Raw genomic sequence first — 12,626 nt, forward strand, 5'->3', positions numbered from 1 at the left:
TGTCTCTACCCTGAATCATCTATGCTCAGGTCACAAGACAAAGGCAGAATTGTTCAGCACCACGGAGAGCGCCTTTCATCCTGGGGACCAGATCTAGGGTGGGTGAATTTGTAGCTGGGAGTCCAGCCAGTCTGATCTCCTTCCATTTCAGGCCAGCCACCAAGTATCCCTCTTTCCCCCATCCCCTTAGTATTCAATCCCTTCCTTTACCTAAGTAGGTTTTTAGGAATGAACTCCTTTAACTTTCCACCACCTTTCTACCTCCACGTTGTCTGCATTCCCCACCCATCTTGACTTCCCTTCCATTTCAGTAAGAAACCTTCCTCTTCTTGTCCAAGGTGCTGGTTCCATATCCTATTGACTCCTCAAAGACTATATCCCATCAAATATCTCCTTTTCTACCTAGCTCCTTCCCCTCAGTCTAGAATAGTGGTGTTCCCTAGCTCCAAAGAAATCCTTCAACTCCAAAGCCCCCTCTGGCTGTCATTCATTCTCATTTTTTTCCTTCTTAGTCTGGCTCCTTGAAAGAATAGCTTGTGTTCCATCTCTACTTCTTCATCTCCTATTTCCTCCTAAATCTCCTATAATTTGGGCACTGTTCCTACCCTTCAATTAAAACTGTTTGCTGAAGCTGCCTTTCTTATTTTTAAATATTATCTTCATCTTATGCACCTACCTATTTATTTGACACTGTTGATTTCTTTTACCTTGAAACACTACTAGAATGACTTCTTAGATCTTTTCCTACATCTTATCTTTCCGCTTCTGTTTAGTCTCCTTCTTCCGCTCATTGCCTAAGATTGGATGTACCTCAGAGCTCCATCTTCATTCTTGTCTTTTTTTCACTTGCTCAGTCTCTCCAAGAGGGCTTATTCTCCCTCTGTGGCTTCTATCCCAACCGGCCCACACCTGAAATCCCAAACTTCAAATGCTACTAACTAATGATATCATCCAGGTGTCCAAAAGGCACTTCAAAACCTAACATGTCCCAAACTGAACTCATCGGGTTTGTCTGGCAGTGTAGCTCTGCCTTCTCCTGCATTGTCTGTCTTAGTAATTAGTATCCCTTTCTCAATTTCCCCAGACAGAAAACTGGGAATGTCCAGACTCCTCCTTCTACATTTTATCTCTAAAGTCTGCCAAATTCTACCCTCTTTAACATCCTCTTTTCTGTCCTTTTATCTTCTGATTCTGCTTAGTTCAAGTCCCTGTCTTCTCTTGCTGGCACTGTTGCAGTAGTTTCCTAGTTATCCTTACCTCCAGCCTCATTCCCCTGCCATCCATCTTCCACATGGCTATCAGAGGTCCTTCTACATCTCAAATATGATCATGTTACTCTCTTGCTTAAGGCTTCATTTGTTCCCCATTATCTTCTGGGTAAAGAACAAAATCAAGGCTCATCTTCCACCATGATCTGAGCCCTGCTGACCCCATGACTTTATTTCCTGCCCCCATGACTTTATTTCCTGCCACTTTTCATCATACCTTCTAGGTTTCAACTATAACAAAATACTCACTATTCTTTGAATATGCAATGCTAGTTTTATGCTTCTGAGTCTTTGTAGATGTTCCCTGAATGTCCTTTCTCTTTCCTCTTAAGCTAACTGGTGAACTGATGTTTTGAGATCTTTTGAAATGGCTTCCTCTGTGAAGTTTTGTCTGACCACCCTCTCTTTGTCACTTTCCCTCTTCTTTTCTATGGCTCTTATTACCTTTATTGATAATTACTGGGGGCTCCTTAAGGATGAGCCTGTTTTCTATTTACCTTTATAAGCCCCAGGCCTATTGTTGTTAAATAAGTAAGGGAAATGCAGTATAGTGGAGTGAGGAGAAGAGTAAGAATGCCTCCTTGATCAACTTGTCCTCGACCTGTGAAGAGGGCATCTTTTCCACAGATACCTCCCTACATGAGCCAGGCCCCAATCTATGTGGTGCTGGGGCTGCAACTGTGGGCCAATCACTCCAAGAGCACATTGTCCATGATTGTGTGGGCCTGACAGAACCTGTACTTTATAGCTAGCATAGATATAGTGCTCAATAGGTACTATACTTAGTATATTCTAAGTGCTTACGTATATTAACTCATTTCAACCTCACAAGAACTTTTGACATTATTAGTCCCATTTTACAGATGAGGAAACTGAAGCCTAGATCACACAGGTAGTAAATGGAGGAGCTGGGATTTATAAAAACAATGGAAAGTTAATATTTGTTGAAGCTGTGATAATTACCTAGGATCTCACTATATTGTTTACTTTCGTGTAAGTTTAATAATTTCTATAATAAGTTTTTAAAGACCAGATTGGATAAAATTAATGGATTTTAACCTTTTTTTAAGGAACAGAACAGTTTCTCCAACCAAAATCTTGTGGAAAGGATATATAAATGAAATAAAAGTGAATCTACTCTGATTGAAGGGAAGCCAGACCCCCTCCTATTGCTCCCTTCTTAAACTCAGCCCCGCTTAAGGTACAGGATTCAGAGAACACAGTTTAATGAAAATTATTGGACCAACTAACTCTAAGGATTCTTCTGGCACTTCTTCCTTCTTCTAGTTATATAGGCTTTGCACTGGCCATTAGCCTATATATCCTGTCCCAGAAACAGTGAGACTGAGCTATTAATCATTTCTGCAGTTGGAAAATTCATTTGAAGAGTTGCAGAAACATGGGTTGTTATTAGAGATGCATTTCAATGTCTGTCTCTGCTGAGTGTTTATTAATAATCTTGATAATCCCCACTCCAGTTACCAGATCTAACTCCTGTCAGATGTCCTTGAGGGGATATTTTAAATTCTCCCTGATTTCTTGGAACCCGACGCTTCCTTCTGCCTGGATTCTTCTCTGATCCTTATATTCATGAATATTTCACATTTACTTTCCCTGATTACATTTCCATGTGATTGTCATGGTGCATTGGCTGCATTTCTCGGGGAAGACAGATAGGAAACCCATAGTAAAGGCTTGAGTTTGCAGGCACAGTGCCAGAGATCTTTGTTCTTGCCACTAAGATGGTCTTCTCTCATGGACAGTGATAGGGGAGATGCTGAATGGTGGGCTTTGCAAGAGACCTCTCAGTCTAGGGCTTTGCACCATGGCTCTTGACCCAAAGGGACTAGCAGTTTCAGTCAGGGATCAAATGGCACCAGGACCTGCCCTGTAGCCTTGAGGATCACATGTGGGTCCCTGTGACCAGAGTTGCTCAACAGCTTTCCAGTCCCCAGCCAGGCCTTGTCTTTCCTGTAGTCTCCCTCCAATGTTACCATTGCTGCCAAGTACCTCCAGCCTGAGAGAAGAAACTCTGATGAACTCATCTGTACTGAGGAGGGAAAAGTTAGCCCCAAATGCCTGAGAGCTTGTGTTTTAAAAATCAGCACAGGAAAAGGACAGTGAGGCTTAACACTTCCATGGGATGGATGGGGTAGAGCAATCCCCAACCTTTTTGGCACCAGGGACCAGTGCTCCAATGAGAATCTAATGCCTGATGATGTGAAGTGGAGCTGAGGTAGTGATGCTAGAGCTGGGGAACAGCTGCAAATACAGATAAAGGTTCACTGGCCTGCTGCTCACCTCCTGCTGTGCAGCCTGGTTCCTAACAGGCCATGGACTGATACTAGTCCACAGCCTGGGGGTTGAGGACTCCTGGGGTAGTTATGGAGGAGATGCATGATTAGAAGGCCATAGATTTAGAAATCACCACTGTAAACATGTTAATCCAAACTGTAAGTGATATCAGGGTTCCCCAAAGAGAGAGAGTAGGACTGAAGGCAGGAGACAGAGGAGATAAAGGGCTGTAGGAGGAGACAGAAATGAGTGTCCTAAAAGTCTGCAGAGAAAACCATTTCCAAATAGATGTAGTATGTGTGACATGATAAATGCTATAGAAAAAGTAATGAGAAAAAGTAATGATAAAAGGAAAGTGAAAATGTGCCAATACTTTCTTGGTAAGGTCCTATAGGGATGTTAATGTGTTTCGCCCTTTAAGAAACCCTCCCTCAGGCTACTTATGGAGTGAGCCATTCCTGTGGCCTAAGGGGACAGCCAGAATCCCACTGTCAGGTCTCTCCCTCTCCTGTGGGTAATGCTTGTTTTGGCGGCAGAGAGGCAGGTAAGGGCCACTAGAGGCCTGCTTCTTCAAGTCTGCAGGGGACAGGTGCTGTCAGTAACAAGTCTTCCCAAGGAGGATCTGAGACAGGGAGGTGGACGATGAAGGTTTTGGAAAGGCTTGTAGCATGGGAAGTTACCTGAGATGCAGCCACCGCAGCACCTGACCTTTTCTGAGCAGAGCCTCCTGCTGTGCCCAGCTAAGGCGTAGGAGTCAGAGCAGAGGACAGAAGCCCAGGTTCCACCTTCAAGAACTCACAAACCATAGCAACACAGCCCACCCAGGCCCTTGCCCTCTGCGTTGCCTGAAGGAACACAGGTAAAGTCATAATTTTCCTCCCAAACATTCTAGACTTTTCTCTGTCCCTTTAATGACAAGCATATTTTCATTCCTACTGCCTCATTCTTAAGGGAACAGAAACCACCATAGTAGTTATATATCTTTCCCTTGCTGGGTCACCAGCAGCCACTCAGATTCTTGGGGGCCTGACACTGTGGGGCCAGTCCTGGAGCATTCTACCTGCCTGTCTGTCTGCTCTCTGCATTCCCAGAGGTTGAACAGACATAACCTTGAATCCACTCTGCAGACCTCAGACCTTGGGCTTACCACTCTGTGGTCCTAGGCGGATGCCTACAATGGCAGCACCCATATCGATAGGTCATCAGTTTCTCGGGGAGAATGACTCCAGCCTTTTCCAACTGACTGAGGCAGGGTGGGCCAGGACCCTGGATCTTGTAGCAGAGGTTTGGGGTATTTTAGAGGGAATAGTGAGGCTAGATTACTGAGCAATACAGGACTAATTGGCCACCAACTGATCTGTCATTATTTATCTTCTCATCTACCATCCCCAGTTAACCTTTCTGGCTTCTCCAGAAGACACTCCCTAACACTCATCTGTGAAATAGAGAGGTCCTTGTGAGAACTCTTTTTATCCAGTAGCTGCAGCCTTGAAGTCTGGCCTGGCTTGGCCAGTCAGTTCTCTGGATCCTGTGAAGAGACCTGTCCAGGGCTAGGGAAAACAAAGGGAGAAGGCCTGTCTTAGGGGGCACTTACTCTGACCTTAATGTAGACTTAAACTCACAGGAACCTAGAAAAACTTTTCCAATCAAGTACATAGGAAGGACTCTGACAAACAGGGCAACTAGTATGGGAGGTTGGAGTAGGTGGTCCTATGGGTTTAAGGAATCGCAGTGGGCTTTCTGGGATAGGCTGTATCACACAGGACTTTGAAGACAGACACCCAGGTGCGTATTGTGGGGCTAAGATCCTTGACTCTTCTACCTAGCTCAGGGTCTTTCTCCCAGGGTAGATGGGTCTGCCCCTTCCTCCCTGAATCTCCTGACTGCTTCCAGGGGCGAATGCCCTCAGAGGCCCAGGGGACAAGTGGGAAGGCCAGCTTCAGGGCTGAGAGCAGCAATCGGTGTTCACTTCCTAACAATTCCTCATCTCTGCTTTCTCTCCCCAGGACCCAGCCGCCGCCTCCATCTCAGACGGAGACTGTGACGCCCGGGAGGGTGAGTCAGTAGCCATGAATTACAAACCATCCCCGCTCCAAGTGAAGCTGGGTGAGTGTGTCCGGGGGGTGAGGGAGATGTGGGTAGTGGACAAGGTGCTCTGGGCTGGGTCTATAGTGAAGTGCCGCAAATAAACCAACTCAGACTAGATGATTTCAAGACTCAAGCCACCAAGTCGTTAGCACTGCCAGGCACCTTATCTCCTGCAAGGCAAAGAGAGAAGTTACAGTTCTCTGCAGGACCCCAAACTCTAGGAGATATCTCTGAGTCCAAGAAGGCTCCAGGTATTCTAGGGGATAGCTGCAGGGATAAAAGAACGGAACCCCAGAGAGATGGTTGGAAGTCCCATTAAACACTGAACCAGGCTGAGAAGAAGGTGCCTTAGAGTGGAATGTCAATTGCTATGTCTGAGGGGTAGAGAGGAATGGGGATCCCAAAGCCTAGAAGCTGAGCCCATCTCCCCATTCCTTCCTCAGCCCATCTGCAGATCTCAGGTGCTGGTTGGCTCTTGTTTTAGGAAGCTTTCCCTTAGTTTTTTACTAAACCCAAATATTTCCCCCTCTTTCCAGGGTCACTTTTCCCTTGGGGTTTATCTCATGTCCACTCTGAAGTCAGTTTATGCTGTATCCTGCTCTTTGAAGTCACTTGGCTTCCAACCACTGCTGTTCTCACTTCACCTTAGGCCGAACACTGCCCCTCTGCCTTCAGGGACCAAGTTTTGCTCACCCAAAGCTGTTGCGTAATAACAGACTTGTACTAAAAATTTGTTTTCACGAAGAGAAATTACAACACATTACATCCAGAAAAGAGCTTACAATTAAACATAGGTCACTACTATCTTTCAAAATTCCTCTGCCATCCCTGCTACCTTTCTCCTCAGGCTCCAGCTGCCCACCAAATACTGGATCCCTTCTCAGTCCTAGGAGCCGTTTCCCATCTATTCTAAAACCCCGCCTCTGCAGCTGCCAGGACTTTTTTTTCACAGAGGTCTGTTCTTTTATTCAGACCTTTTTTTTTTAACCTTGCTACCTTGCTTCTTTCCTTCCAGACCACATCCAGGGAGCCCCCCAGGCTGTTTTTCTAAACAAGAGAGCAGTTCTCTCAGTGGAATTTGTTCATCTTCCCAAGACACCAGACTCAAACTGCAGCTGGTTTTATTTATTACTGTTTGACAATACAAGTATTTTAACAAGTATAACTTCTCCTTTTACTCTCTCCCCATTACATTCTTCTCCTGAGATAATCATTCCAAGCTTTTTAAGTTTCTCCAGTTTTATTTTGTATTTTAACATAAGTGATATCATACTGTACACATTTTCTGAAACTTTTTGTTTTTGTTTTTGTTTTCCACTTAATGTCTTGGAGCCCCTTCTGATGTCACTATATAGAGAATGACTTCATTCTTTCAAATGGTTGCACAGTACACCATAGTTTGGTTTTGCCACCTTATTGTTTGCATTTTTTCACTGTTTCAAACAATTCCAACATGCTTGTAAAATAACACTTTTTTCTCCTCTGCATTACATTACCACCAAAGCTCCTCGTGAAAATTCACAATCTTATCCCCAATTGCACTAAGGAAAATCACCACTACCACCAGGAACTTAAAGACAAATTACACCCCCTAGAGGCTTGGAGTAGCAGTGGCAGCTCCTACCTGCTGGAAAGAGGCTGGGAAAAAACTGAAGGAGTCAGATGAGCAGTAGCAGAGATAGAGGGTCAGGGACTGGGAGATGAGAGACTCAGAGACTTGGCAGTCATGGGAAATTCCAGAGTCACACAGTAGCTGGAAATGCCCATCCATCCTCCCTCTCTGGAGCTCATGGTTATCTTATGAGCGCTTTCCCCTAGCATTACTCTCCACCCAACAGTCCCTTTCCCTACATCTGAGCTTTATACTTGAGATGAGTAGGAAAGGGTGGACAGGCCTCCTCAGGACCCAGGCAGCTAATGGCTACTGGTAACAGTGCCACACACTGGGCAGTGGGTGACCTGGTTGCCAGCCCCATGAATCCAGTAGGCTCTGGAACTCAGAGGCTGGCAGAGGAGTCGGAAGTACAGCCAGAGGGGCTCCCCAAGCTTCCTGCACCTTACTCTGCTAGCCCCATTCTGCCCCTCCCATTCTACAACTTTTAGGGCTCCTTTTCCTTCTGAATTAATCCCAAACTCCTCTATTTGGCATTCAAGGCCAAGCTCTGAGTTTGTAATCAGAGGGAGTCCCCAGCCCCTCAGCACAGGACCTGGGATTGGTGACATAGGTGTTGTTGGTAAATAAATGACTGAATAAATGTATCCTACTTTTCCAACTTGTCTTCCCTCCATCTTCACCCCTTCTTCCCATCCGGATCCACACTTATTGTGCTCACTTCTAAATGTAAGTTTTGTAAACACTATCCCTCCTTCCTAGAATGCCACCTTCTCTCCAGTCAAGGTATCACCTGCAGGAAGCCCTGACTGTTCCATCCTTCTGCTCCATCTCTACCTCTCCAGCCTTTCTCTGGTATCAAGCAAACACTATTTGCTCCACATAAGAGTACAGCTCCTGGAAGACAGGGATCAGCCTCCTGTTGCCTTTTATTATCTGCCTTGGGTTGTGCAGGGCCAATTACTGTCTCTACTGAGCAGCAGGCCTTGGAATTGGAATTCCTAGAGAAGCATGGGGTTTCCCAACAGAGGTCTAGCCTAGGCTGCCCAGAGCAGCAAGGCAGGGTAGCCCTGGGAGCAGGACACAGCTTCCTTCCCATGTTCCCCTGCAGAGAAGCAACGGGAGCTGGCCCGGAAGGGCTCCCTGAAGAATGGCAGCATGGGTAGCCCTGTCAACCAGCAACCCAAGAAGAACAATGTCATGGCCCGGACAAGGTAGAGGCCCCCCTATCCCATCTGGACCCTGCCAGCTAGCATCTGTCTCTGCTGGTCCTTAGCCTCCCCCTCTTCCCTTCTTCCTTAGGCCTACCTAGCTCCTCTCTAAGAGGAGAAAGTCTCAACAGGATCCAAGGGGGTGGGGGTAGGGAAGTGGTGGGGTGGGGCCAGACCCAATTCCTTGCCAGGCTTGTGTGCTCCAGTTGCCAATCCAATCCTCCAAATTCTCCACCCAGGCTGGTCGTTCCCAATAAAGGCTATTCCTCGCTTGACCAGAGCCCAGACGAGAAGCCACTGGTAGCCCTTGATACTGACAGGTGTGTACGGGGATGTTGGGGCAGCTAGGCAAGCCACAGGAACCTATGTGAACATACGAGTGGACTGTACAAGCCATACCTGCTATATTGTCAGAACTGAGATGTTCCTCAGACACCCAGGAGCTCTCCAAGGGTGAATCCCCCAGGGAATGGAATTTTTACCTGGATGTGGGAAAAAGCAGAGAGAGGAAAAGGGGACTGGTGCAGTCTGCTGCTGTACTGGGACACTGATCCAATAGCTGCCCCGAAAATGAGCCTTGATTTGATGCTTAATGCCTTGCACCCTCTAAGGGAGCAGCCCTATTGTTGGGAACACACTTAGCTAGACCTGGACTTTGAGAAAATTCAACAAGCCAGAGTGATTTGAGCCTAGAAAAAAAGGAGGATGGTTGAGGGGGAAGAGAGTAGCATCTCTATTTAGAAGGAGGTTAAGGGTGGAAATTTATTTAGAAGGGTGGAGCCAGGGAACCTGTCTTAAAACAGCATTTGCACAGCAAGCCCAGTTTTTATTTAGATCGTGCTGTTTATTTGGGAGCATGAGAGAGGGATATAAGGTATTAACTGATAGGGGTGCAGGGAGTTTTCTGATTTCTGGGAATCACTCTCCCTCTGTCTTCTTTCCTCCATGGCCAGTGATGATGACTTTGACATGTCCAGATATTCCTCCTCTGGCTACTCCTCTGCTGAGGTGAGGCCCACACTTCCCATCTTAGAGCAGGCCCTCCATCTAGGAGAAGCCATGGGCCCAAATCACACCTGAGGGGAGCTATGGACACTGTGTTTGGCACTGGGCTCTTGAATAGAATGGGGTGTGAAAAACAGGTGGCACCTTATGCCACCTGAAATAGAGGCAGGGCTCTAAAAGAGGCAGGATCTAAGGTGAGAAGTTGCCCTTAGAATGGGGTGGGGTCTGTAGTGGGATGGTCCTCATAGGGAAGTGCCTATAAGGAAGATGAGGCCAAGAACTGAGTAGGGGTGAAACCAGAGGTTTCAGGGAGACCTGGGATGGGATGGGTCTGGGCGTGGGAGGCCTGGGGATGCAGCCTGGCTGTGGGTGGTGCCTCCAGATATGCCGGAGCCTGACCTCCCTCCCCTTTGTCTACAGCAGATCAACCAAGATTTGAACATTCAGCTGCTGAAGGACGGCTACCGGTTAGACGAGATCCCTGATGACGAGGACCTGGACCTCATCCCCCCCAAGTCCGTGAACCCCACGTGCATGTGCTGCCAGGCCACGTCCTCCACCGCCTGCCACATTCAGTAGTGGGTGAGGCTGCTGCAGCAGCTGGAGCAGGGCCACAGAGGGCCAGGTTGGACAGGGCAGGGGCTGACCCCTCCCCAACTCGTCTGCCTGCCCCTGGCCCCGCGCCCTCTACAGCCGCCAACCTCCTAACAGTCATTGCTTCCTCCTATGGTAGGACGTGTACTTCTGCGTGTTCATGGAGCCGGAGAAACCAAAACCGGGTCTCTCTTCACCCCGGGGGCTGAGGAGGGGGGCAGCTCTATGTTCAGTTACTCGAGGGACCTCACCCAGCACCCTGCCCCACTCCCCAAAGCTGCAGTCTGGTGGGGGGACTGGACCGCAGGGAGGCCAACAATAATAAGTTTTGAGAGAGATCACAAAGCCAGGGACTCGGCCCCACCCCAGTGAAGCCATGAACTCCCCCAGCCCCAGCCTGACAAGGAAAGGGGCTCAAGGGAGAAAGGCACTGGGGGTGGGGGGGAAGGGGGCAAAGCCCAGCACCTCAGAGCCCCCTCCGTGCGACCCCTGCCAACCCATGTACCTATTTGCATTTCTCCCTTCATCTCTAGATGGGAAGGCTGGGAAAACTGCCCAGTGGGATATTGCCCCTGACCCATCTGATCACTGCCTTCTTCCTCCTCTTTGTTCCATTCACCTGCTTCCTTGCTCTCTGGGTTAGAGACAGGCCGGAGTTTGGGATAGTATGATCTGTCCTCACCCACCCCTAACCAATGCATCTATCTCTCTGCCAAGGCCCCCCCACCCCCTCGCTTCCCCCCCACCTTTCTGTTCACTGGTCTCTATTCCACACTGGGAGCAGGAGATAGGCTGGCCTCAGATGCGCCATTCCTATCTCACTCCAGCCCAAGATTCCGGATGCTGCTTCCCAGTAAGACTCTTCGAGGAAGCAAGATTAAAATATAGTGGCTGCATGTGTATGGTAGGGAGAGATTGGCAGAATGTGTGTGCCTGAGGCTGTCAGGGTTTGTGCCTGTGTCTCTGCAGTTGGGCCTGTCTCTCTAGATGTCTGTTTCTGCCGTAGATGGTGGGAAAGTGACCGTGTGGTCTGTTAACAGTGTGAGAGGCTATTCAGCAGTACAGTGGACTGAGAGCTCTGGACTTGGAACCAGAAGCCTGGGTTCTAGTCCTAGCTCTGGCACTCTCCCTGTGGTCTTCAACAAGTCACTTGCATTCTCCAGGCTTCAGTTTCCTCAACTGTAAAATGAGCAGTGTCTGAAATTATTTTTAAGGTTCTTTCAAACCCGAAGGAATTTTCTCATAGGAACTTCTCTGGAGGTGTATAGGGAGGCCTCTGTGTATCTTTGAGTACACCTAGAGGGCTTCCTGAGTAAGTCTGTATGGAAAGGAGAGGAGGAAGTTCCATGGGACCTGTCTATGTCTGAGTGCATGGGGGATCTACTTGGGAATACATGTGTGTGTGTCTATGAATATGTATACTTGTATGGATATCTCTTGTGTATGTGGCTATATGCGGTGTCTGAGTCAGAATGTGTATACTGCTGCTTCCACTGTTGTTGCTGGGGTGGGAGGGTGTGCCAGAAAAACTGAGGATGAAAATCAAGAAGGAGGAGGTGACCAATGGCTTCCACTGGGACTGGGTAATATAGACCTGCCCTCATGTGAAAAAAAAAAAAAAAAAAAATGAAAGCACAGATAGCCTAAGACTGCTCAGGTCTATGCCCCAGAAACCCCATACCCCCCATTCCTCCATGCTGACACCCTACATGCACTGGTGTATCCACTTATATATTACCACTCACATGCTGCAAGCATGTAAAGGACACACCCACAGCCCACTCCCTGGACGTCTTTCCTGGGAGGTGGGAGCTAGAAGAGGGAGAGGGTAGTAAGAGGTAGAGAGTAAGGCTGCTAGCTTAGGAAGGGTAGCAGCTCTCCCTGCACCACACTCAGGGGCTGCCAACTCCAAAGTGTTGAGATGCAGCTCTCTACCCTCAATTCCTCCAACTCACCCCTACTTCCTCTCATGCAGGGATCTGGTTAGATGAGAAAATGCCAAAGGGAGGCACGACAGAGAAGGCACTGTCAGGGCCCCCAAGGCCAGTATTGGCCTCTGTCTGAGCCCATTTCTCCCACCATGGTTAGATCCCTATACTCTGTCATCTGGGCACCCTGAGCCAAGCCTACTACTACTATCACCACCACCCTGGGCTCCTTGACTCACCCTTCGAGAACCTGGGTACCTCCTCTTTTCCAGGCAGGGCCCCACCAGGGCTCATTTATATCTCTGCCTTTGCTGCTGACTTGCTGTGTGACTCCGGCCCCCTGCCTAACCCCTCTGGCCCTGAGGAACTAGGGAAAAGCTCCCTCCCTACAGGACATACCTAGTTCCCTGGAAGGCAATGGTTTCTGAGTAAGTGTACAAATGGCAGAGAGAGGTAGGAAGCTGGCAGCCAGCACCTTCTGGGTCTAGGGAGAGTGTACGATTTCCTCCTTCCCTGTCTGGGAGATTGGAGGGGAGGAATCGAGGCCTTAGCTTGTCCCCTGCCACCCTTCTCCCTTGTAGATACTGCCTTAACACTCCCTCTACCCTCAGCTCTGGCTGCCACC

At 48.2% G+C, this 12,626-nt stretch overlaps 1 protein-coding gene across 7 annotated transcripts in view; it reads left to right on the forward strand.

Moving 5' to 3' along the window:
- The window catches only part of FAM219A (family with sequence similarity 219 member A), a 44,814-nt gene extending 33,114 nt beyond the window's left edge, over positions 1 to 11,700 (forward strand). For 2 of the 7 annotated variants that reach the window (XM_039875532.1, XM_039875530.1), the window contains exons 2-6: positions 5,570 to 5,669; positions 8,375 to 8,477; positions 8,714 to 8,794; positions 9,428 to 9,482; positions 9,903 to 11,700. In XM_039875532.1, coding sequence (XP_039731466.1) covers positions 5,570 to 5,669; positions 8,375 to 8,477; positions 8,714 to 8,794; positions 9,428 to 9,482; positions 9,903 to 10,058 — 495 coding nt within the window. In that variant the 3' untranslated portion in view covers positions 10,059 to 11,700. Of the gene's footprint in view, positions 1 to 5,569; positions 5,670 to 8,374; positions 8,478 to 8,713; positions 8,795 to 9,427; positions 9,483 to 9,899 lie in introns of all 7 variants that reach the window. The other 5 variants (XM_039875529.1, XM_039875531.1, XM_039875533.1 and 2 more) reach the window with 3 other exon arrangements.
- The last annotated feature ends 926 nt before the right edge of the window (positions 11,701 to 12,626 follow it).

Source organism: Pteropus medius, unplaced genomic scaffold (genome assembly GCF_902729225.1).
Source record: "Pteropus medius unplaced genomic scaffold, Ma_sr-lr_union100, whole genome shotgun sequence".
Classification (NCBI taxonomy): Eukaryota; Metazoa; Chordata; class Mammalia; order Chiroptera; family Pteropodidae; genus Pteropus; species Pteropus medius.